Consider the following 25,000-nt stretch of genomic DNA (forward strand, 5'->3'; position numbering starts at 1 on the left):
CAGCGTGTTGTCATCAAGCCACGAAGAGAATTGAGTAAAACATGGTAACACTGCAGCAAATCCCCCTATTGAATGTGCAACAGGAGATCAAGGGGGAATCCTCTTTGAACTGCGTCAGCCTGCTCGGATCAATGGAAAGCAATGATCACAGACAGCAAACACACTAGCATCCTACCAGCGGACTGCGCCACTATTGTTCTGTCACATAAGAATACAAAGAATGGGAAGGAGTAATGGCTTGAAATTGCATTTTATGTATGTGTAACGGAGGCAAAATGTTTGTATTTAACAGTACTGTATATTGCTAAATTTTGCTGCAAATCAGTAGCTTTCCAAAAGACTTTGTGTTTAGAGACACCTGCTGGTGGAATATGTGCATTACATATGCGACTGATTGGAATGTACCAACCTGTCATCCAAGAAAAGGGGTTAAATAATATATTAACGTTTTTATAGTGTCTGACTAATGAAGCAGCACTTATAAAATGTACTATTGTAAATAAGTTGGGTTTTTTAATCGTGTAGTGTTATATTTTTATTTATTTATTTTATTTTAGTTCACTCTCTCACCCCTGTAGTTGTGTGTGCCTTCATGGCCAGTCAATGTTATATGTTCCCACCGGTTAAGTAAGACGTATTTAATTTTGCTCTGTTGTATTGTTATTGTGAAAAATATTCTGTTTATATAAATTGATTTATTTTAGTGATCGATCGTTCTAAAGTGCAAAATAATACTGTATTGGTTGAGAACATATTGTAAAATAAAAATATCGATCTGATGCCTTGTTTCAAGATACAACTAAAACGACACGTGGTTGTTTGCGCCGGTCAGAGCACAAACAGGCAAGTTTTGTATCTCCTACAATTTTAGGATTGAGACATCATAAAAAAAAAAAAAAAACCCTAGCAAAAAACGATATGAACACAATGTAGATATTTTATTTAACATCATTTTATCAAATTAAGTACAAAATTATACTGCAAAAGTGGGTGTGTGTGTGTGTGGGGTGGGGGCGGTGTCGTCTGCTGTTCATCAGACCAACAGATCACATTACAGAAAAATATTTTGCTCCTATATGAACCATTATTCATACTGGTACAGTACACGTAAGAGGTGTCAGAGAAATCCAGCACCACCCGGAGGTCAAATGTGGGACACACAATATTCCGATTGGTTAAACAAATGATATACGTATTGCAGTTATTTATAGTTTTCGTTTTTCGGAATCCGCAGACTATTCTTGAAACGTGAATGTAGATATCATGATAGGCCTACAAGTTTTCTACTACTACTACTACTACTACTACTACTACTACTACTACTAATAGATTATTTCTGATGTTTATTTTCACATATTGAAAGCTACCATTAATAAATTACCATAAACTGGGCCATGTTTTGGAAACAAATCTACTTATGGGACCCGAGATGGCACAGGATTGATTATAATTCAAAATAGTCAATTTTTCCAATAAGCCAAAGCAGTAACGCCGTCAAGGATGGCGTAATGAAAACCGGTATGAGCAACAGCAGACAAAATGACCAAGCATATTAAAACAGTCCCAGTGGGGACAGTGCTGTCATTCATGGTGTACAGAGACTACCTTCTCATTCCTGAGGGCTGGGAGAGGAGATCCAGCCCAGACAAACCCTTTTTTATATATGATGATGATGTTATCAGGTTATAAAACAGCTAGTGGTCCTAAAAAGGTGTTCTTTAAAAAGTGAAGTTTCTCTTTCTTTAGGCAGAGCATTTACAATGGGGAAAAATCAATTTCACCACAAGGGTCTTCTCTTAGGAGGTATATATAAAATAACAAAAAAAAAAAACTCTAAAAACATCCAGACAGAGAGGCTTTAATGAATTTACATCTGATATACAGGGAACTGGCAAAAGTAAAATCTTTTTAGCCTGACACTTATTATGAAAGCATTCTTCTAAACGATAAATATTAACCAGAGAAATGAACCCAGTAAGTTGTGTGGACAGAATATTCACTTGAATTGGGGCCATTCAAATATTCTTGAAATCAGCAGCACTTTCCTTTAGGTTTTAAATAAAACACTCTTGTCTATATTTTATAATTCATCCACAAAGGGTGTGTTTCCCAAGTTCCCACTTGCTGCCATAGACTTCTTGCCGGCAACAAACTTCTTGGCAGCCTAAAATAATAATAAAACAGGGTTATTGTACAAAAGCTATTTAACAAAAGCTTCAAAAAACAAAAAAGTATAAAAAGAATAGCATAATGAAGAAAACCACCCCGAGAATTGCCCCAGCAGTATAACTGCACTTACATTTACAATATCATCGGCAGACACAGAATCAATTTTCTGAGCTGCAGACTCTGGCTGTACACAAGTGCCACTTGCAAGCGCTTGGGCACCAATCTCATCCAACAGCCCTTCAGTGCTTTCCATTGACATCAGATATCTAGCCTTCAGTTGGTTCCTGTTTGTAATAATATTAATGGTTCATTATGCAGTAACAAAACAGCAATACTGATTTAGCTTTAGTCTGTTATTACTTTAAATGAAGCTCCAAGCAAATAAAAAGTCATCCAGTACTTTTTGCACATTTATAATGCACTTGCAATGAATGAAGTGAAAAACATACTTTGCTCTTGTCATATCAGCTGCAGTGACACCTCCCTGTGCAACTGCTTTGATCTGGGCCATGGCTGTCTTGATGACCTGCATGTAAAAAAAAACAAAAACAAACGATGGATCAGGAATTAAACCTCAAAGGTTTTTACCAACAGAACAAGGTTTAGTCTCTGCCCCTAAACACATTCACATAAATACAATAAAAGCACAGAATTAAAATAAGCAGGAAAATTCCCCAAGAACGTAATAAAATGTTATATACTGAATCATTTTAGAATCCTGCAAACAAGTTTTAAATGACATAAAAATCCTCTTTCGAAAAATGTACTACTTACATCACCAGCTACACCCGCCTGGGAAATCGTGTAAAAACCGAACAGTCCAGAATCAGAGTAGCTCGCGTTGAATGCTGTGATCTGTCGAACAGAGAAGATGAACAATGGAAGTAAGGCTACGTACACACACACTGCTGTTGGCTCAACCACCTTATTTACAAACAGCACTGTGTTCGTACACACACACACACACACACACACACACACACACACACACACCTTTCATTACTGAAGTGAGTGCACTCCCTGTTTAAACAAACCTCTGAACTCGGTCATGCATGATACACAACTCGGGTCATGCCGAAAATCGTGACTGTGTCTTTTGCGTGAAAGACAAAGTGTAAACCTCTGTTTCATGCTTTTGGAAGAAAGCTCTCGAAGCAGTTCACGTGTGTTGATCGCGAAAAGTCAAGCACAGCTATTTTTTTCTGCAAAACCAGCGGAAATGCGTTTTGTTTTTTCCTGTCACGCATACAATGGTGGTATTTATGGTGAGTAGATGGTACCATGATGTAAACCCATCTTTACCATGATGGTAGATCAAAACATTTGGGCTACCTTCTGAAGAGCAGGCTGGTGGGAACGACTTGAGTGGTTTCCAAGTGACTGCATTGAAAACGTACGCATGTCTAAGGAGTCGTATATGCATCTTTGTCATTTAATGACACATTTCCTGATGTGCAAAAAGACACACAAGACATTCAGCATCGGTGGAAAAATTAGCTGCGGTCGCACTGTGGCGTTTGGGGATACGAATTGTATCATATTGTTTTACTTCAGTTGCAAAACCAAAAATGTTTTCTTTCTTACAACAAATATTATACAACTGTACTTTGATTACATTTGATTAAGAGCAAAGGGTGAACTCACAACCACATTTAGCCTGTGTGTGCACGTAGCCTAAGAGATTTGCAGAGTACTTTATGTTTTGTAGCTTCATATTTGAGCTCAATTCGAATGCAACACTCACGTCAAATGGCTGGGTTGTGGCCTTGGCTACTCCCTGGCTGAGCTTGCTTGTCACGTTGGTCCCCCTCTTGATGTAAGGCCCAGCCCCCAGCACGTGCTGAAGGACAGCAAACGCGTTGGCCTCAGCACTTCCTACTGCTGCCCCCTCGGCTACAACAGCAGCGTGGACCAGACTGTCTGCATTCTGCTCTCTGACCTCACCTGAAAAACACACAAACAGACACTGCTCAACGCTGGACCCCAACAGCAAATTACTAAACTACAGAATTAGCTGCAGGACTAAATATGAATATTAAAAACGCTCATTCATATCGTTACTAACAATTCAAAAAAAAAAAAAATCCCAGCTATGTGATAAGGATGCTATGTTATTCACCATTCTTCAAAGTGTAATACTGTAGGACTGTATAGTTACCCCCACGATAGACTGCCTTGGCTCCAGCAGCACCATGTCCACTCCTGATATTGAGGAAGTGCTCTCCCACTTGCTTCAGAACAGCATGGTCAACCCCTGGGAGCACAAAGGCAAAGTTTCACACATCTTTTTGTTTTTGATGAAATCAGCTCTACTTCTACCTGATTTGAAAAATGTGTAAACTAAATATTTATTTAAAAATATATATATATAATATATATATATATATATATACCTTTCTCTTATAGATATATATATATATATGTGAACACTTACCAAGTCCAACCAATGCCATTCTTGCACTTGTAAAATTGTTTTGGACAAACGCATGCAGCTGTACAAAAAATAAATAAAACATATTTCAAAGAAAATAAATCACTGATTAAAATGACTACATTTTATTCAAAGGATATATTATAAAACTATAGTAAACATTTTCCCTTTCACCTGCTCTGAAGTGATCTTGCCAACCATATAATCTGGACAGTAGAGGGTGTTGCAGAGGGCACTTTTATAGGCAGCCGTGTGCAGATTTTCAAGAACACCTAGAAAAATAAAAGCTTAAGCAACTCTCAGAACAATCAAGAATCTCTCATCCCCAAAACTAAAAAAAAAAAAAGTGTTGTTTTAATTAACCATATAATGATAGTTAGATTATTTCAAAAGCACTCTGCACTATTAATGAAAGTTATGCAAATACTGCTGTGCCTTGAACTGTTAAATCACAAAACATCTGGCATATGAACACTTGATTTATCCCTCTATGCTGATCAATTACTTTACATACATGCTCTAAATGTTTGTAGACCAACTTAAAGCTGCCCCCTGCTAAGGAATTATTTCAAAAGGATTTTGTACACAAGCAGCTTTCTTTTTGTGAAAGCATGCAAAGAACAAATCCTTTCAATGCTGGGGCTGTTGAAGTGGGGTACTTCTCTTGAGATTTATCGATAACATACCGATCTGAGGGTTCTGGAAAGCAAGTGCTTTGTCCACATTTATCCTGGGTGTGAGGTCAGCCACCTCCCAATGCCTGAATTCAGGTGCAGTGGTTACATTGATCAGGTACTCCATTACTGTGTCACTGCAAAACAAAACAGAGCACTTGAATTTCTTGGACGCAGTGTTTCTGCTCTGCCTGTCTCAAATTCTTAAGCTTAAAAAATATTATTCTATTATCAGGTTTACAGCAACAGGAAACTTTGTCTTGACTCCACCAACTAGTAAACCAGACAGAGATGTATAATCACATTAGATATGGGAAGCAAGTCCCAAGGCACACATATCTGACCAGCTAATCTCCCTGCAGCCTTTGAAAGCAACAGGCAATGCTGTGCTTGTTGGAATGGACTTGTAGAATGAAAACCGGAATCTCTCAGCCAACAAAGCCAATGAAAAAGGCTAAACGAAGTCGTCTCTCCCTGTTACAAACATCAATGTAACTCCTCAATAGCGTTACAAAAGTATTTAAATCAATACTCACACATAATCACGCATGCATTCCACAGAGTAAACCATATTCTCTTTGGTAGAGGACACACTGAAAATAAAACAGTGAACATATGAATAATCATACAAAAAGATCATTTGTTTATCAATTACAAGCACAACGATAAATAAAACTAACATTTCAAATATGTTCAGAGTTGGTTATTCTAACACAGGTGACAACAAAATGCGATTTTAAACTATTTTCCTATTTGGAGGAACTTGTTTAAACTTTCACTGACCTCAGACCACCACCAACAGCTTCAACACCTCGAGTGATCCTAAATGCAGAGGCTCCTTTTGTAGTCTGAGGTGTGGGGAGATGACAAAACAAGCAAACAAACAGTTAGAAACGAGGAAAACAGCAAAACAGAAATCAGTGCTGATGTCATAAGTGGACAAAACTCACTTCTTTCTAAGCTAAAGTATGTTCTTTTGCCAAATCTAGTTGTTATACATGCATTAGCTTGGCATCGCATACCAGGTTTGCTGCAAGCCGGAGGAGATGAGTGACTCCGAGGTTGCCCACGTTCTCGTACCTGCTGCCTGCCCTCACAAACAGACCAATCTTGGAGGAAGGAGAGTAGTTCTCCAAAGAGGCAATAACCAGCCCATTGGGCAGCTTGGTGATCTAAAAAGAGAAAACAGAACCCACTGTAAACTTTTGAACGCTGTCTTTATCCATTTTCAGATCAAGCATTAAAAAGAAATATCCTGTAAAACACTGTTTGTAATTAAAGCAACATGCTACATACTTGGGGAGAAGAAAAGTGAACGGTTATCAGCAAGAAATCCTAATTGTATCAACTGAGAAAAAAGGTGAGACAAATATTATACAGACCTAATCCATACAAGCCAATGTCAAGAATGTGGAAATGGACACACAGTGCTACGTGACCACCCAAGGGCTGAAGCAAAGGATATTGTTGTTTGAATGAGCATAAACTGGGACGAGAACACTGAGACGCATCCCGTTGGTTATAAATAATGTGTCATAATTATAAACGTGTACTATGACTGCAAGCGTTATGCTGCATACTTTGAGTTGTAGAATGCATGCATGTGCGTGGTCACACGCCACCAGTGCAGGTCAGCTTTTCAATTACAACACAAAAAACACATACGTGGACAGCTTGCGCAGGACGGCTTGCACATGGAGGGGCCTTGAAGCCACTGAGCGGTTCACTCAAAGGAGGATTGCTCTTGACTGCATATAACCGTCTCTGCAGAAACAAACAGAAGTTAGTGCACACTGACCTGGGGATCCTGTGCAGGAAGCCTTACTCGCTCTGCAGCTGCCGCAGCTTCAAACTTAGGGGCAGCTTTGGCTGAATAAAGCCTCCTCTGCAAATCAGAATGAAGGAGAGACAGGTTTAACATATAGCAGGTTTATTACAGGGGTAAGACCAAAGAACATTTGACAGACTGATTTCCACCTCCAGCTCCCATGAAATAATTTGACTTGATAATTCCTGCTACAACAGAATGAACTGGCAACAATTATGCAATACACAAATAATAAAAATGAAAAGATCAAGTTTAAAAAAAAAAAAAAGTCATTTGCAAACCTATACTGGAAGTAAAACAGACGTGACAACAACAACAAAAGCTTTTTACTCAGTACTACCGTTGATAAATTTCAAATTACGTCAATACAGCCAAGAGCGTACTAATATAAGTCCCAAAGACTGCTTGCCTATCCCTCTGTCAATTAAAACATTAAAATCACAAATGTCATCTTCATGTTGACGGTGTCTTCAGTTAAAGCAAGCTCCCTGAATATTGTCAGGGACGCAAAAGTAAACACAATGACCTTCAGCTGATGTTGATGGTCCTGCTTAGGAAAACATTTGATTGTTTCCTATCGCAAACTGTATGACATCGTAATGAACGCTTAAAAAATAAAGTAAATAACCAAGATAAGCCTAGTTTTCGTCATCAAATGAACGACGTCTATATCTTGTTAAATTCTCAGATGCTTCTCGGTCGGATATCTGGAGCTGACACCGGGGATCCGCTTAACGAGGCCTTACAAGACAACTAGCAAGATTCAACACTGCCCACCGTTTATTAGATATGCGCTTTTTCATTAGATCTACAAACACCACCACACGAGCTACCGTTATTATGAGCTTACAGAGAGGTAACTAATGTTGCGAATCCCTTTCATGATCACTTCTCTCTCCTTCAGCCACCAGCAGCAGGGAAGACAATATGGCCGTCGGACGTCCTACCCAGACGGCAACGCGCTCCCTGACCAATCAGATTACCAAGGAAAGCACTGTATTATAATAAAAGGCAGAAAATACAAAGAGTACTAATATTGCAAAAAAAAAAATCCCCAAATCTCCTAAAAATATATTAAAAAGATATAATATTTAAAAAAACGGGGTAGTATTGCTATTTCCAGATGATTGGACCTAATGTTATTTTTTTCGGTGTTGCAGTCAGTTCCCAGTTCACAAGTGTGTTTCCGTTGGGGGCACATGTTTTAGTTGCATTGTGGGTGCAGATAATTGCGCTTTGCGATCAGACTCGCTGCAACAGTAGAGTGTGTTTGAACTTTCCTCCGTGAAGCGCACGCCGAGAGGACTCGTTTTCATCTGTTTTGCCGTCTTTTTTGACATACAGCCGAACCATGGTGAGTGCTTGACGCCGGTCCTTTTATGACATGAGTAGGGAATGCGTGTAAAATGAATGTTGAAGGAGGTTTTCAGTGTACCAAAGGTTGGTTTCCCATCCCCCCCGCTCCCACACCGTGTCGCACATTGTAGCAACCGCGCTTGAGGTAACCCAGTCTCGTTAAAGCAAAAAGCTCCGTATTGTATAACGGAATGATTGTAGTGGAGTGTTGTGTTTTGTACTAAACACTAACTATTATAAGTTGTGAACAGCAAGATGGGACTTAAACAAGCAACATATCACGTACGGACCACAGCCACGTGTGCCCGTGTCGGTAGACTGGGGTGCATGCAACGAATGGAAAGATTGAAATATACTGCCCCACGGTTTGTTTTAAATTAAATAGGTAAAAATGTGATTTGAGGGGGGTGAATTTGTCAGTGCCCACGTTTTTTTCAACGTATTCGCCGTGCGAATGATGCGTGCAGCACAGTTCCTAATGTTCAGGATAGTGCTGTAGTTTTGTTTAGCAGCGACGTGGCTAATGCGGGTGGCTGTACTGTGATCTTTGCTGTTATATTTTTCTTTTAGACTGATGCAGAAGTTAACCCCAAGGCTTATCCCCTGGCCGATGCTACGCTGACCAAAACCATAATGGACCTGGTCCAGCAGGCGTCCAACTACAAGCAGCTCAGGAAAGGTGCAAATGAAGGTGAGGCTTGCTTAACCCGTAAGGTCCGGCATTGCCCTTGCTTGAGGACAGGCTACACTGTAATCATTTGGATAATTTTCAACAGGCACCTACCTTTTAAGATTTCTCTTATGATAGCGTGCCTAAATTTTGTTAAGCGCAAAAGTTGCGTCTTAATGTTAACTGCTAATCCTGTAAATATATAGTGCTTTTATGATGCCTCGATATAAATAAACAACCCTGAAATGTTTGTGTTGCGCTTCATAGCTTGTGTGAAATTTCGCTGGCCTAAGTTGACTAACCCTAAATGAAGGAATTACATTTTTTTTGTGAATAAATATTTGATTTAGAATGTATCATATTACATAGACAGCATATGTTTGGTACCTTGGAGGTTAAAAGTACCTCATGATAATTTGTAATGTAAACAATCTGTAATGTATTTTCTATGAAACTCTAATAGTCATGTATGAGTTTGGTATAGATGCATCGCAACAAAACCCATGCTGTATTCCTCATTACCTTTTGTCTAGCCACTAAGACACTCAACAGAGGAATTGCAGAGTTCATTGTGATGGCTGCTGATGCTGAGCCCCTGGAGATAATCCTGCACCTCCCGCTGCTCTGTGAAGATAAGAACGTGCCCTACGTGTTTGTGCGCTCCAAGCAGGCTCTTGGGCGTGCGTGCGGGGTGTCCCGGCCTGTCATCGCTACGTCAGTGACCATTAAGGAGGGATCTCAACTGAAGCCGCAGATTCAATCAGTTCAGCTGGCTATTGAACGACTGCTGGTCTAAAAAAAAAAGATATGCAGGCGTAAGATATTAATTTAGTTACTTGGGCAAGTACTGAGAGAGGACTTTGTGTTTTAATTCATCCTTAGTTTTCTTTTCCATTTTCTTTTAGTTGCCTAAACAGAATGACAGAACAGATTGCCCATTCCACTGTACACATGTATTTCTTTGCATTTTGCAGAGCGTTCAATTTTTTTTATTAAAAACAAAAGTTGTATTTGTGTTTCTGAATCATTCTTGTGGTGCAGTGTTTCAATGTACAAAAAATTGATTCTTCAGGCCTTCTAGAATGTGAGTGTTGAATTATTCCTCAGCTAAAAGTTCCTTTAAAAAGATAAGCAACAAGGAAACACTGAAGGGATTGTAGTGTAAACTAATTCAAAGGCAATTGAAATAATGTGCAGTCAGCAATGAGAAGATGGTAATTGCATGGCTTTAATGCTCAGTGATAGTGCATTAGTTAGGTAGTTTGGATAGGGTTTATATGTGTATTACTGAACTTTACATGCTTTAAGTGAACATACTGGGCATGGAGCTAGCCTTTAGTGAGAATCTTAAGACTATCGCAAAGGAAAATATCATTTCAGTCTCTGATTTGGCAGTAAATACACGTATACACCAAGTACAAGTTGACATTGAGCAATTTATTTCACTTATTACAAACTATTTGAACATAAAGTACATCTAGCAGTTAACAATTACTCTGTTTAGTATTCAGTATCACTCAACCAGGCACAACAAAGTATGAAACACATTGAACAGCCTTTTTTGTATTTAGTAAGCTTTCGGTCCATTGACAATTCCTTCATTAAACATATTGAAACGAAGTTCGATACAAATGCTTACAGTGGATAGAGATATCATGTTTGATAAAGTTAACTTTTCATCAAAGGCATATATTTAAAAGAGGTATAGAGCCAGTTCAACTAAACCAATTAAAAAATGTGCAGACCAGAGGAGATTTGGTGGTTAGATTTGCAGATAGATAAACAAGGCCAGTGCTCAGATTTCTGATTAAGAATATCAACACAGAGGTGGTTAGGCATTAGATCTCTGCATCTACAATTGCCATCATCACCAGTAGTATAATCTCCAGGGGATTTTTGGCTGTTAACTGATGCTTTTTTTGGCTTATAAAAATGCTGTAATGAAGATTGTCCAGTGCTTGTGTGAAATAAACCAGACCAGCAGAAATTGTGCATCAAATACAGTACTAATAATAGCACATTTCAAAGCTGCTCTTACTAATAATAGCAAGGCAATTAGATAGGAGAAATGCATTTCTAAAGCATTTAAAAAAGAACTGACAGGACACGTAATACTACGCAGTACTGAATAACAAAGACATTCAGTTCAACTTTCAATCGTGAAACAAATACCATTACAAAAATGTAAACAGCAGCAAGGTTACATTTTTTATGTTAACCTACAATAAATGAAAAGAATAAAATACAATGGCATTATCTTGCAAGGTATTCACATCAAGAAGCAATGGCTTCTTAATTATTACAGTTACCACGCTATTACAGTTTACTCTGAAATACTGCACTCCCAAACCCTGACTGTCGCATGCACACATATATGCATAAAGGGGTGTGTAATATGCATGACAGTCGTGAGGGTTCAAGTCATGTGCAGCAGTAACTTAAACATACTAACATTACCGTCAGGGGTGTAGGAGCTGCCCTAAAATCAATAAAGGTACATTATAAACAGTTCACTTTTACCAAAAATACCAAGAGTGTCAAAAAACACACTGGATCAAAAGTAGGCTGTAGCCTAAATATATATTCACACTCACTTAAGTGGCACAGTTAAATCAGTAACTTAAATACATTTACGTTGTTTTGGACTTTTCAAAAGAAGTTCTAAGAGTTAATACAATGCGTGTACAAAAGCAAACAATAGCCTCTTAAGATTTCTTTCCGGTCAGATTGTAAAATAGAGAGTACCAAGAAAACACAGCATTTTGTTTTTTTCAATGTATATTAAGTAAAGTGCTTTATGTACTCCTGTTTGTGAAAGTGTGTTAACAGTACATACAATGACTTGGGTCGCTATCCCACCAGCTGTGACACAGTAAGAAGGTGAAAACTGAAATGTTAACAGTTCTCCAGATTGTAGACTATTTTTGGGTAAAAACGCAAAAGTTTTTTCACTGCCTTTGGGCATGTTAAATGTACAGTAAATAATAAAAAAAAAAGTTTTTTTTTTGTTTTAATGAGTAGATGTGTATTAACACAATTATATAGACAAGCAGCTACAGCACACAGGAATCAAGAGAGAAGGAAACTTTATTGTTTGAGTGCCATTCATTTACATCACTCAGAGATACCTGTGCTGTGTGACGCGGTGTATGCATTGGGAGCTGTCTGACTGACAGCAGTTAATATTAGGCTCAGCCCCCTTCAAAGCGCCCGGGATCCAGGAAAAGTGTCTGTATTTAGGAAATGCAAATATGAAAATAAAATATTGCCTTTAGGTAATAAATATGTGGTGGATCAGCGCCCCACCACAAAAAATAAAAAATATACCAGACACACTCCTGTCCCACTACACCCCTGACTCCAGTCCATCTTTTTAGTTTAGTGATCATAACCCTTTTAGACCTCAGAAATTGCAGGGTATCTTCAGTGGATATTTGAAAACCAATCAATACAGCTTTGTCCTTTTCTTTGTCCACCAACATGAAAACAGGATGCCAACGTTCCTCCAGCTCGAGATCCCCAATAAAAAAAAAATCACACACCCCAAACTGTTACAGCCTGTTAATGGGACCTCTGATCTCTCCTCAGGCCCCCTAAGTGTCAGATATCAACTCCTCGATTGCCCTGCTAACACAGCCTCTCCAGCGCTGTCCTGTGCAGACACCGATGGGGTAGTGGACGGTGCCAGGCTTGAAGCTCAGTCCACGGGGTACTCCTGGTCAGTGGCAGTGCCCGGGTGGCTGCTGCTGCGGGAATCCTTCCTCACCTGCAGCGACACACAGCTCAGCCAGCTGCGGCTAGTGGGCATCTCCCCGATGATCTCCCAGCTGTCCGTCTCGTCGCAGTACCGCTCGATGGTGTCGTGGTACCTGCGGGTGAAGAAGTCCACAGTCAAGACTGAGACGTAAATCTTTAACCCTCCCTGTATTGGCCTTCCCTCCCAGCACATAGATCTTCAACCCTCCCTGTCTCAGCCTTCCCACCTAGCACACAGATCTTCAACCCTACCTGTCCCAGCCATCCCACCTAGCACAAAGATCATCAACCCCACCTGTCCCAGCTTTCCCACCTAGCACACAGATCTTCAACCCCACCTGTCCCAGCCTTCCCACCTAGCACACAGATCTTCAACCCCACCTGTCCCAGCCTTCCCACCTAGCACACAGATCTTCAACCCTACCTGTCCCAGCCTTCCTCCCCTCCCAGCACGTAGATTTTCCCGTCCACCACAGCCACGCCTGGCCTGTAGCGACGCTCCTTCATGGTGGCGCACATTGTCCACTTGTTCATCTTCGGGTTGTAGCACTCCACCTTGTCTGTGTTCTCTGTTGAGGCATGCCAGCCACCTGTCCAATGAGGAAAAACAGTCAGTCAGCCTCCTTACTACTTACTACGACATCCGTCACCCAGCTGAGTTTGTTTGTTATAGCAGACTGCTCTTTACACTATTACACTTTTTGTTTCCATGCTTGGTAAATAACCTTACACCCCATCCCAAGCAATCCAAACCACTTGGTCAGTTTGCTTAGCTCTCAGTAAAATGTAGAACTATGATTTTTATTTTTTATTTTTTTTACCGATAACGTAAATCTTTCCCTTGAGTATGCAGGCAGCGGAGCCTGATCGTGCGATTTGCATGGGAGCCACTTCGGTCCAGATACAGGCTTTGGGGTTGTAAACTTGTGCAAGATCCATTCCATCACCGTCTTCCAGAACAGCACCACCTAAAATAGACATACAAAAAGAAACCCATGTTTTATATGAGAGTGCATACGATTCCAGTAAGACCGAAAGAAGATTCCCATTTCACAGCAGCTTGTGCTATTCCAAGCTACAGCAACAATCTCATATGTACAAACCACTTACCAGTTACATATAACAATCCATCCAGTGCGACCACGGCCGGGCTCGTCACTGCCATCTTCATAGGTTCCACGAACTGCCAGCTGTTGGTGTGGGGGTTATAGCACTCCACAGAATCGAGCCTGGAATGGCCTTCCCAGCCACCAACAGCGAACACAAACCCATCCAGCATTGCCAGCCCTTCAAAACAGAACAACACACCTTAGTAACCTGCAGAAAACCTCCCCCAACCAAACTAAAAACCAAGGGGGGTATGAGCCCCCCTTCTCACCAGTCTTGGCAGGGTGCTAGATGTACTGTTCTCTGGGACACGTACCTAGCTCAGAGCGTGCAACGTTCATGGGAGCCATCTCCAGCCAGCTGTCAAAGCAGGGGTCATAGCGCCACATCTCCCTGCTGGCCGAGCCATCTGGAAACTCTCCCCCAGCCAAGTACAGCGTGGATCCTGGGCGGGAGAAGAAACAGAAGAAAGCACTCCATTTAAAACCACCAGTCAGAGCACAGTTGCTTTTTAATCTTCATCACAGACCTGAATTGAGCCATTAACCTGGCACATGCAAATCTTTGATTCCTATCAGCTAGGACATTGTTCAGAATGCCAGGTGTGATGTTTGCAAATTCTGCTCTCATTTTGTCCTGTAATTTTTTTCTGAGTTCTGGAGTTTTTAAGTACATATACACTCAGTAGAAACCATGTGCCACTAATGATCATCAAGGTTAAGGATGACGGGGGAAAAGAAACAGAATGCAATTCTTCCATAATGATATTACTATAGTTCATATTCTATGTTGATGCTTTCGCTGAATTCTAATTAGGCTCCTACCCGCAAGTACTTCATGAGATGCAAATCTCATACCTGAAACCACAAGACCATGTTTACTGACTGCAAAGGGCAGGCATGCTAGTGATTTCCACTGGGTGGTTATGGGGTCAAAACTCTCCACACTGCGCAGAACAACCTTATCATCTTCACCCCCGACAGTGACAATCACCTCTGCAGTTCCTGGGAACAACAAGGTGGAAGAGGAAGAGAGCCATTACCTTAATAAAAATACTTTCACCTGGGTCCTCATTTAATTTGAAAGGAAGATTGGTAAGTTGGTAAGATGTCATCCGTAAATATTAAACACTCAATTATAATTAGTAAAAGAAAACAAATTACATGTTTTTCAATGTATTAAAAACAATGAGATGTAAGATAAATTCATGAAGACTAGACCAGTGTTATCTGCAGGGAGAGGCCTTCTATTTTCACTTCTCTGCGTTGCTGTTTCCATGGAGACGTACCTGTTGCCCTGCGGGGGCGTGTCCGAGGTCCGAAAAGCTCTCCTCGGCGATCCTGGAGCAGCAGGTAATCCTTTGCCTCTGAGATCAGCCTTTGACACTGAAGGGACTCCTGAATGACGGACTGCGACTCAATGACATCGTGGATGTAATAGGGGCTGATTAAAGGCAAGCGGATATGCTCCAACACCTAAGGCAGTGCAAAATGAGAGCCACTGCATGGTTTTAAAATTACACATGCCAGCTGCAGCATATTATGTGTCTAATCAATAGCCCTGGAGGGCTATGCCACTCCAGGGTTAACAAGTAAAATTAGACCATTGACTGTTTCAAGGTCTAGATGGAGGCTTAACTATCCAATTAAACAATTTAGAATAGGGTTGGAACAGGAGCGGATGAGACAACTTTAGACACCTATGCACTCGGGCAAGGGTCTCCAACCCTGGTCCTGGACAGCCCCAATCCTGCAGGTTTTATAGGTGTCCACATCCTCAGTGGCTAAAGACCTGGAACGCATGTTAATCTTAACTAATTAAGCCAATAATTGGTTCAATTAAGTAACAGAGCTCAGCTGAAACAAACCATAGCTGAAAGGCCTGTTTTAAAATGAGTAGGCTTCCATTTAGATGTACTGTACTGGTTTTGTTGGTACAGTACTATATTTTCAACAGAAGTAGTATTTTAATTCAGAACTATGAGTCTGAAAATATCACCTGCCAAAAGAGACGACTGTGGACATGGACTGTAATAAAGTACATACTTTTAAATCCAGTAGCAGTATGTAAAATTCCCCATTAATGACAGCAAAGTGAAATCAAAATGTTACCCATGCACAAAACTGTGTAAAACGTAAAAGGCAATGCAATTTAGCAAAAAAATAAATAACAATCGGAGATTTAAAAAAAAAAAAAAAAAATGTCACAGTATTTAAAACTGTTTAATTGTTAACTTTTACATTACTGTAGCTTGTCTCATTCACTTTGTTTTTGCTGAACTGTCGTCATGTGAAAACCGAGGAAGCTATGTGCAACTGCACAACAGACTTTGTGATGGATAAACAAGTACATTGTAACACTGAAGACAGGTTTTGTATCAGAAAACTGGTGATGAAGTTGGAAACCGCGTGTGAAGGGTAAGTGCACTACTGTGTTACACACACATATATATAATGGGGATTGATTTTATTCTTAATACAAGGCTGGTAAAATGCGACTGACGTGTATTTGGGTAATGGATATCCGAGTGCTGACTATAAAAATTACACACTTTTTTTTATTATTATTTATCCCAGAAAGTCCCTTACTGTTTAATCATTTGCTTATAAAGCCCTCTTTTTTTTCTACCACAACGCTAGAAGTTCACTTTATCTGTAAAAGTTTATAGGAGTCATCCAGGAGCTCTGAAAGTGAATTTTTTCACATTTTTTCAAAGTTTTTGGCAGGATAAGTGATCTTCCTCCAAGTCAATGGGAAAATGGAGTCAGGATGTAAAACAAAAAAAGAATAAGCAAAGTTAAAACTTTTGAGATGACGAGAAGCTTTTGTTACATAGCGGTATGTTTCACATTTAAATCCATGGTGTTTCCCCACTGCCTCTCTGGTGGCAACATAGCTACATCCCATTACCATACACAGGTCATTATTTTACCTTTTCAAAAACATGCTTGCGGGCGGCGCTCTTCTGCAGCCACAGCAGGACGGCCTCGAACACCATCTCCTCCTTGGGCACGTTGAGCTCGTCGCTGGCGATGATCTCGGTCAGCTTGTCCGCGCACAGAGACAAGAACTCCTCCTGCTTGCACACCGTGCTGAAGTGCTGCAGGATGAACTCCATGCTCCGGTGCTCCAGCTCCCCGCAGGAGTGCGCCTCCGCGAAGCAGTGGATCCCCACGCAGTTCATCTCATCCATCTGCCGCTCCATGAACCTGCAACAGGCCTCCCGCACCGCCATGATGTCCAGCAGGTTGGCGGCAGCCAGTAGCGCTTGGACGTTGGCCTTGGTGATGACCACCTCGGCCGTGTAGGCGTAGCTCACCAGCATGCCGATCATCTGGGGCTCCACCCCGTTGATGGCCACCCTCTCCTGCCTAGACTCCATGAGGTCCGTGGAGAACATGGCCTGGAAGTAGGAGCTGAAAGAGGCCAGCACTATCCGGTGGCAGGAGAACTCCTGGCCACCGCAGCACAGGATCACGTCACAGAAGGCATTGTTCAGCCTCAGGCTGTTCAGACCCGCCAGCACTTTGTTGCAGTGCCTGGACTCCACAAACACATAGTCCTCACTGTCCAGGGTGCCCTGCGGGAACCCTGCTTCTTCAGGCTCAGTGGTGGTGGTAGCAGAAACAGCAACAGCCATGGGATTCATCTTCCCATAGCACTTGTCTAAGGCATCTGCAGTCTGAGCAGTGGACACAAGGGAAACGGGTCAAGTCACACAAAAAATAAAAGAACACCAGTTTCAGTTATTTTAAATACAATCACACCCACATTTGTTCAATGCATTTTATTGGCAATTTTAGCCTTTCTTCTACCAATTGTAAATTGTTTAATCATTTAAAAAAAAAGAGTAGTTTTTTTCTCTGTATCAGAATCCTCCTGTGATAGTCTATGTCTGTAGAATTCTAGCTGCCAGCTCCTTTAGAGTACTTTGTGATTCCAAACACATGACATGATGGTGACCTTTCATCTTGGCTAGGCCAATCTTCTTCTCAGGGCCAATTGTGTAAACATGATCGTAAATGTCCCAAAAGTAAAGGAGAGGTAAACACGCAAATAAAATGAATCCTTTCAAGACCATTACACAACTTAAGAAATGTTTAAATAAGACTCCCACTGCAAGGGCTCAAGAGAAGTTGGTGGACCCCCCCAACCTTAAATCTATCTTTCATTCAAGCTATTTGAGCTAGTTGGGTTGGTCTATTGGAAATTGCAAAGAAATAAAAATTAAATTCCAGAAGACTCTGCTTCACATATACAGTTACAGAAAGAAAATTGTTTACTGTAAAACAACAAAACAAGAGATGGCTGGAACAAAAGTCACACCAGTCAATGACACGACTCCTCCTCGAGTCAGCCATCAGGTAGCAGGTATCAGGCGTCAGTCCTCCTCCAGTTTTCATTTATTATTTTTTTAAGAGGAGAGTGCGAGGTTGGGCGGAGTCGTCTAAATCACCCAATCAAACAAGACCAAAAAACTTTAAATTTTTCCACTGGATGACACAAATGTCAATCAAACATTCGACAACATTATGAAAATGTAAACTAATTGCTAAAAATACAGCGTAGCTGGTGATTAGGCATTTTTACCTTTTCTTTAGTTGGATTTAATATATATTCTTTAAGCGTTTTTAAAAAATGCTTAAAAGTTAGAATGTGCAATTTAATTATTTGAATTTGCTGGGATTTAAATATTTAGTCAAATCTTCTCAGCACATGACATCAGACATAACTCCCGTCATTTATCAAATAGAACAGATATGAAACCTAGAACTTTACACATACAAATGATCCCACAACTAAAATAAACGTACACTAGGGAAATAATAATTTACCTTCCTGCAATTCTCCCCTAAGATCGTCGTGGTGTTCATTTACTTGATCCATGCTGGTTTTTTTTTACACTTTTAGGGTGAGAAAATAGAAACAAAACAATTATAAACATAAAGTAGATAATATCCAGCCATTGTGTGTGCCAGATTAAACGCAACTAAAGGAAGGTAAAATGGCAACCACTAATTAGCAGCTACACTATATTAGCAACTAGTTTACATTTGTATTTTTTTTTTTTTTAATTATTCAATCGTCTCTTTAATAACGTAATGCCAGCCACTGTCACCCAGTGGAAGCATCGAAAGTTTTTTGCTTACTCTCCCCTTAAGAGAAAAAAAAAAAAAAAAAAAAAAACACAAAAACAATCGATACCTGACACAGTATGGAGTTATACCTGGGCATGTCCTAAAATTGACACAATAAATCCATTCTTTATTTTAGTTTACACATTACAAGAGTCACTGTATAACTGTTCAACAAATCTGAAACCAAACACTGAAAAACCTGGAAACTATATCATTCACAGGGTGATGATAATCTAGTTTTGTACCTGTCAATTAAACAGAAAACTCTCACAAAACTGGGTCTGGTCAACACGCTCTAGAAACTTGCCCACAAATAAAATACATTTGATTTTTTTTTTTTTCTACAGTATTTTTTTGCAAAGCGTGTTCATTAAATTCTCCATGGCTAGACTACTTTGAATATGTTTATAGGGTTTTGTAATATAACGCCCAATTACTATAGGCTAGGCCTAACACATACACACGCCACAATGTTAAAATGATTGCCAAAAGCCATGTAAATTAAACTTCTACCCATTCAATTTGAGGAAACGCGCAACCGTTGCAATTCTGCCAGGGGTTTATTTTGCAGCAGTACAGAAGTACTACAAAATCTCTGCTCGTTTTGATAGTAATCATGAACTAGCGCCCGCATTGGCCAGTACTTTACACAGACTGCTCCTCTGTTTGTAAGTGCACTCCCCGTAATGTCTGGTGAAAGCAGCGGGGTTACCTGTTCTTTTCTCTAGTTATTCCCTTCTTAATTTGCTTGTAAACGGAATTGCAGAATCCACAACCATGACGCCATGTCCCAGGACCCCTCTTTCTCTGAAATGGATGGGCAAAAGTGCGATACGAGAGAGACATCGCCCTCTGTCGTGTGGGAATGGAGCAGCAGTCTTGAAAATATAAAACGTTTGGAAGTGCTGTGTATTGAAGAAAAAAAAATTCAAACACGCGATTAAATGAAACAAAGATACTTTTTTTTTTTTTTTTAATTTAACATTTATACAGAAATAACAGTACAAAATACAACTTCATAGTTGACAATATACCAGGGGAAACGGGCAGACCTAGTTTGTTATAAAAACCAGATTGTAATTTCCCAATTATACCATCATATGTGCAGCGAGGGCATTTTCCGTAACTGTCTTTTGTCTGTTTAATGTGGTCTGGTGCAATGTTTTTCTATTTGTGTTTGTACAGATTAGATGCACTTTTTATGCCCATTAAAACACCGGTGGTCATAGATACAGAAGGATTAGATAGGACGTAGCGTTATCTTGATGCACGTTTAGAGACGCCATTTTATCATGCTATCAGCACAGTCAGCGTTTCCAGAGGTACGATAACTGTCGTATTATATCAACCCTTGTACGATGTACAATCAATAATTGCAAGACCAGTTCTGACAAACCCCAAAAGTACTCGACCTTAAATTTCCTAAAACGTTTCTCAGTGTGCTGCGCAGATTATGAACTTCCACGTCACGGAGCCAGGAGGTTCAGCGGCTGCACAAATGCGCAGCTTTTTCCAGGCACTCACTGTGAGTGTCTTCAATGAATTTCGACTCGCTACCTCTAGGCTGTGGAGATGTGTGAGGTCTAAGCACAGTGAAATATCTTGTATACTATGGATGCGTTCACTGACATCATCCTTCGAAGATCATTGGCTAAACTGGTCAGATTCTGCACAGAATCTGCGCGGAATAAACTCCGACAAAGCACACCTTGTTCTAAAGCAGAGAGTGGCTGAAGTTTGTGAAATCCGCTGAACGGAGCTAAAAAGAAAAAAAACCCAAAACAACCCCCCCCCCCAAAAAAAAAATTAAAATAAAATAAAATAAAATGTTCAACTACCAATGGTTGCGGTTAGTGCATTGCTTCGTAAACCAAAACCGATGTAGTGTTACAAAGTGGTACATCGTCACAATGTGGTACGCGTAGCCCAGTGGCGCTGGAACAATTTATAAAGCCATTGAACAAAACTGTAACCCCTGTGTATGATGGAAGCCATGCAAAGCCAGGGGTGCTGCCACCCCCGTGGAATAGCCTACCAAAAAGCGACCCGTGTAATGTTAGAGAGTGGTATGCTAAAAGCTATGTATTTGTTTAAGTTCTACAGTTATTTACTGCATCGGCTTTTCTCTGCGCTCATTCTCTGCCATACAATTTGTTAAAAGCTTCAAGTTCAACTTACCAAGCTAGCGACATAGCCAGCAAAACGTTGTATTGTTGTCTATCAACACATTTCGAATTTTCTAAATTTATGTGACCAATCTGCGTCACTGTGGTTTGGAAGAACGGTGAGATTCAAGGTAAAAAAAAAAAAAAAAAAAAAACATCAAAAAATATCTTCCTCGTTTTTAAAATTTGGCACACTCTTCTCTGGCGCCTATGAAATAAAACGATTCAAATCATTTTTTTTTTTCTCAGTGGCACGTGATCTCTCCTAAATAACAACACGTTGTTTTCTAATGCATAAGCCCTGGTTGTCGGGTTAGTTGCTCACTCATTTTGGTTAATATATCGCGCTGTAGCCTGGGCGGAGCATGCTCAGTAAGTAAAGCACGTGTCGTTTTAAACTTGTGAGAACAACTTCTTCTTTTCTTGCTTTCTGCACAGAGGTTTGAGTTTGATCGCTTCTTCCGTGTAACATGGCTCAGCCGGTGTTGATCAGCGCTGAGGCGGTGGAGAAAATCCTGCAATACCGGGAGTTGGTGCCGCGCTTGGAAGTGGCCTTAGGAAAGTTTTCCAATGGAAAAGGAGAAATTGTGCAGCCTGTCCGATCCGTGCTTGCTATAGAGAAATACAATGGGTAAGATATGCGTAGGCTTTCCTTGCAGCGGATTGCCTCAGCGGATCTCGCTGAAGCGCAGTTCTGCTTCAACAAGTCCAAGCGACTCGTACAAAAGTAACTACTTCGTGTACGTTCTATGTAATGGAGAATGCAATAGAAAAAAAAACAAATGTAGCGCATTAAAAACGCGTTAACACGTGAAACACACGTGTATTGCAGAATAATTATGGGTTGTCTAACTTAAAATAAGACACATCAATAAATAAATAATAAATCAAAGCGTTCCTTTTTTTTTTTTTTTTTTTTTTTTTTGCCTCCAAGCTACTTAGGTGTCATGCCCGCCTACAGTGCCCATGATGACGTTTTAGCTACAAAGATAGTTGCGTTCTACCAGCGGGATCAGCCTTCCTCAATCCCGGCGCATCAGGCCAGCGTCCTGCTCTTCGACCCAGAGCACGGCACCCTGATGGCTGTGAGTTGCCACTGTGGTCTGTATGGAAAGCATGCTACTCCATTGAGATGAACGTGCAGTCATATACTGTATGCTTCTTACCACCAGGTTATGGATGGCAAAGTGATTACTGAGAAAAGGACTGCAGCCGTCTCTGCGATTGCAACCAAGGTAAGAATTGTCGTAAGTAATTCTGCATCAGTGGATCGCAAATACATCCGAATAAAACGAATACTTAAGTGAGCGAGTGGAGTACTCCCCTATATACATTAAATATACTGCAATATAAACATATGTTGAGATAAGTTTCGGTATTTTGTCATATATATTCTCCTGCCCCACGACTTAGTTGACAGGAATTGTGAGCTCTGTTGGACTGAATAGCTTCTACCCGTCATAAAATGGCTTATGATCTTGTAGGATTTTTTTTTTTTTTTTGCAGTATATTTAGTTTTTTTTATTAGTACAGTATGTACATATATATTTTTTGGTAACAGAAAAAGCTAGGGAAATGATGTTGGAGGTGTATTGCATTTTGAAAAGACTGTGCTAGCAGTATCACTGTCAAAATAAACTAATTTTAAAACATTCTTCAGTTTAGTAATGTATTGCATACATCTCCAGTAAACGCTAATTTGGTTTACATTACTAGTTTCTGTATCTTATTCATGAATTCTAGTCACACGCAATGACACCTGATTTATCCCACTCATCTCTGGATCCTATGTCACCCCTAAGCACCTAGGTAAATGTTTTACTGTATACTGCAACATATTAGAAAAACGATTTTTTGTATACAACTTTCCAATTTCATATTTCTATTTAATATCTTTTTTAATTTATTTATTTTTTTTTTTTTTGTAGGGTTTAATGTTTTTGCTTTTTGCTGTATAATCTTGTGTGTCCATGGGGTGTGAATTAAATCAAAGTTTATGGCGCCGCCATTGAATTATTGTTGTTTTGTGGCGCCCGCCATAATTTCAATCCATCAGACATCATGTCTAGCAATACTTGATTAGAAGGAATAATAGTTTCCTTCTCTTTGCATTTGTTTCCACTAAGTTCCTAAAGCCTGTCCAGGCAGATGTGCTGTGCATCTTGGGATCTGGAGTTCAAGCTGTCAGCCACTATGAAATCTTCACTGAGATGTTCTCGTTTAAAGAGGTAACCTCTGTCACATGGAATTGCTAACATCTCTGCTATTGCAGAACTGATGCAGGTAACCAGCAGTGCTTATGCTAGCTTGCTCTTCTTCTAAGAGTAATAACCAGTAGGTATCGTTTATCTTGTTTCTCTAGGTAAGAGTGTGGGGCAGGACGAAGGAAAATGTCGACAGGTTTGCTCGGACTGTCCGAGGCCCAGTCCGGGTTTGCTCATCGGTAAAAGAGGCAGTGGTGGGAGCTGACCTCATCGTCACAGTCACCATGGCAACCAAACCCGTGCTGTTTGCCGAATGGGTGAAGCCTGGCGCACATATTAATGGTATGTGACTGTTCTGTGCAGTGGACATCTGTCCAAAACCTTGCTGCTGTGAGGGACTCCAGTGTTACTATAGTGCATAAGGACTTTCCTTTGTTGAACAGAACATTATTTGTTGTCGTTTGCAATGCTTGTACTGGTTAACTCAAATCTTGGCATGACAGTTCGAGACACTTTTTTGATGGGGTGTTTACAAACAGATGGGAAAGTATTCAGAGAGTGAACTGGAAAAAAAACCATAATGACTTTTGTGTTGGCTTCCATTTCCAGCGGTGGGGGCGTGCCGGCCGGACTGGAGGGAGCTGGACGATGTGCTGATGAAGAGCGCTGTCCTGTACGTGGACACTCGGGAAGGAGCCATGAAGGAGTCTGGGGATGTCATTCTCTCGGGGGTATTTGGGTCTTATTTCCGTTCACTCTCGCAGTCATAATGATGCATGTAAAAAAAATGTTGTAGGGTTTAAAGATTAAGTAGCGGAGTTCCAAAAAGTGTAAACAGCTGTAGCAACATGTGGAGACGTGTAACGCTATTTTTCAGAACCCTGCCACTTACTCACTCATTAAGCACCCTCCCTTTGAAACTACTCTCCTCTGTGTGTGACCCAGTGAGGCCTGCGTCTCCTACTTCAGTGCTAGCAACAGTAGTTATTCAAGTAATCTGCAAGCTCAGCTAAGGTTTAAAAAGGAGATCAGCTTGTTTAATTATTTCATTACATGGTGTCTGCAGACCCTGGGCAACACGATGATGAAACTCCAACTTTTATACATAGCATCTAATTGGAGACACTATAAAAAAACAAAGTGGAACAATGAAAAAGTGTCTTTCTGTGGCAGGAATAGTAGTGCTGCGGTGCTAATAAACCGTTGTTTCCCAGGCAGAGATATTTGCTGAGCTGGGAGAGGTGGTGAATGGAGAGAAACCTGCCCTGCATGAGAAAACTACTGTGTTTAAATCACTGGGTAAGAATAATCAGACTCTTGTAAGCAGCTCTAACGGGAACACAAAGCACCCATCCCTGCACTCACTCCACCAGCACTGGCACAGATCTGTGGGACACTGTTGATGCGAAAGCGCTTCAGTACATTATATTAAATAGCAAAACTACATTGACTTAGAGGGCTCAGATATGTTACTATACTGCCCATGCAATTACAGTTGTTTG

The 25,000-nt window shown here is 40.5% G+C and overlaps 4 protein-coding genes across 10 annotated transcripts; 2 read left to right on the forward strand and 2 right to left on the reverse strand.

Moving 5' to 3' along the window:
* Window positions 1-1,842: 1,842 nt before the first annotated feature.
* LOC121308025 (cytochrome b-c1 complex subunit 2, mitochondrial) lies at window positions 1,843-8,059 on the reverse strand. 2 transcript variants are annotated; one of them, XM_041240331.1, is made up of 14 exons: window positions 7,953-8,059; window positions 7,073-7,159; window positions 6,297-6,446; window positions 6,058-6,122; window positions 5,811-5,867; window positions 5,287-5,411; window positions 4,775-4,872; window positions 4,604-4,661; window positions 4,328-4,423; window positions 3,914-4,113; window positions 2,944-3,024; window positions 2,619-2,695; window positions 2,300-2,453; window positions 1,843-2,164 (listed from the first exon to the last, which is right to left on the reverse strand). In XM_041240331.1, the coding sequence occupies exons 1-14, from the start codon at window positions 7,983-7,985 to the stop codon at window positions 2,081-2,083; spliced, it is 1,365 nt and encodes a 454-aa protein (XP_041096265.1). In that variant the 5' UTR covers window positions 7,986-8,059; the 3' UTR covers window positions 1,843-2,080. The 2 variants fall into 2 exon arrangements, with proteins under 2 accessions (XP_041096265.1, XP_041096264.1); XM_041240330.1 differs by lacking the exon at window positions 7,073-7,159 and adding an exon at window positions 6,940-7,038 and having other exon boundaries at window positions 7,953-8,058.
* A 244-nt stretch (window positions 8,060-8,303) lies between these two features.
* LOC121308027 (NHP2-like protein 1) lies at window positions 8,304-10,138 on the forward strand. The gene is made up of 3 exons (XM_041240334.1): window positions 8,304-8,456; window positions 9,029-9,149; window positions 9,662-10,138. The coding sequence occupies exons 1-3, from the start codon at window positions 8,454-8,456 to the stop codon at window positions 9,922-9,924; spliced, it is 387 nt and encodes a 128-aa protein (XP_041096268.1). The 5' UTR covers window positions 8,304-8,453; the 3' UTR covers window positions 9,925-10,138.
* Window positions 10,139-10,419: 281 nt separating this feature from the next.
* Window positions 10,420-21,407, reverse strand: si:ch211-256e16.3 (kelch-like protein diablo). Of its 6 annotated transcripts, XM_041240324.1 has the most exons (11): window positions 21,308-21,407; window positions 19,842-20,034; window positions 18,827-18,895; window positions 16,924-17,673; window positions 15,280-15,466; window positions 14,849-14,995; window positions 14,308-14,436; window positions 13,995-14,171; window positions 13,706-13,852; window positions 13,309-13,474; window positions 10,420-12,997 (listed from the first exon to the last, which is right to left on the reverse strand). In XM_041240324.1, the coding sequence occupies exons 3-11, from the start codon at window positions 18,863-18,865 to the stop codon at window positions 12,826-12,828; spliced, it is 1,914 nt and encodes a 637-aa protein (XP_041096258.1). In that variant the 5' UTR covers window positions 18,866-18,895; window positions 19,842-20,034; window positions 21,308-21,407; the 3' UTR covers window positions 10,420-12,825. The 6 variants fall into 6 exon arrangements, with proteins under 6 accessions (XP_041096258.1, XP_041096259.1, XP_041096261.1 ...); XM_041240325.1 differs by lacking the exon at window positions 19,842-20,034 and having other exon boundaries at window positions 21,308-21,404; XM_041240327.1 differs by lacking the exons at window positions 19,842-20,034; window positions 21,308-21,407 and adding an exon at window positions 18,318-18,438.
* Window positions 21,408-21,550: 143 nt separating this feature from the next.
* Window positions 21,551-24,966, forward strand: crym (crystallin, mu). Its single transcript, XM_041240332.1, has 8 exons — window positions 21,551-21,606; window positions 21,733-21,925; window positions 22,229-22,379; window positions 22,467-22,529; window positions 23,421-23,522; window positions 23,657-23,840; window positions 24,108-24,229; window positions 24,713-24,966. Exons 2-8 carry the CDS (start codon window positions 21,765-21,767, stop codon window positions 24,899-24,901), a joined length of 972 nt encoding a protein of 323 aa, XP_041096266.1. The 5' UTR covers window positions 21,551-21,606; window positions 21,733-21,764; the 3' UTR covers window positions 24,902-24,966.
* The last annotated feature ends 34 nt before the right edge of the window (window positions 24,967-25,000 follow it).

This window comes from Polyodon spathula, unplaced genomic scaffold (genome assembly GCF_017654505.1).
Source record: "Polyodon spathula isolate WHYD16114869_AA unplaced genomic scaffold, ASM1765450v1 scaffolds_80, whole genome shotgun sequence".
In the NCBI taxonomy this organism is placed as follows: domain Eukaryota; kingdom Metazoa; phylum Chordata; class Actinopteri; order Acipenseriformes; family Polyodontidae; genus Polyodon; species Polyodon spathula.

Bases quoted from the DNA above. Each gene is read 5' to 3' on its own strand.
- crym (XM_041240332.1), top strand. From the start codon at position 21,765: ATGGCTCAGCCGGTGTTGATCAGCGCTGAGGCGGTGGAGAAAATCCTG. The intron at 22,530-23,420 runs GTAAGAATTGTC...GTTTCCACTAAG, and splicing joins TCTCTGCGATTGCAACCAAG to TTCCTAAAGCCTGTCCAGGC. The intron at 23,841-24,107 runs GTATGTGACTGT...TTCCATTTCCAG, and splicing joins GCCTGGCGCACATATTAATG to CGGTGGGGGCGTGCCGGCCG.
- LOC121308025 (XM_041240330.1), bottom strand. From the start codon at position 7,985: ATGAAAGGGATTCGCAACATTAGTTACCTCTCT. The intron at 7,039-7,952 runs GTAAGCTCATAA...TTGTTTCTGCAG, and splicing joins GCAACATTAGTTACCTCTCT to AGACGGTTATATGCAGTCAA. The intron at 6,123-6,296 runs GTATGCGATGCC...CCCACACCTCAG, and splicing joins TCCGGCTTGCAGCAAACCTG to ACTACAAAAGGAGCCTCTGC.
- si:ch211-256e16.3 (XM_041240324.1), bottom strand. From the start codon at position 18,865: ATGAACACCACGACGATCTTAGGGGAGAATTGCAGGAAG. The intron at 14,437-14,848 runs GTATGAGATTTG...TCTCCCGCCCAG, and splicing joins ACATGGTCTTGTGGTTTCAG to GATCCACGCTGTACTTGGCT. The intron at 13,853-13,994 runs GTAAGTGGTTTG...TGTCTATTTTAG, and splicing joins TGGATTGTTATATGTAACTG to GTGGTGCTGTTCTGGAAGAC.
- LOC121308027 (XM_041240334.1), top strand. The intron at 9,150-9,661 runs GTGAGGCTTGCT...CCTTTTGTCTAG, and splicing joins CAGGAAAGGTGCAAATGAAG to CCACTAAGACACTCAACAGA.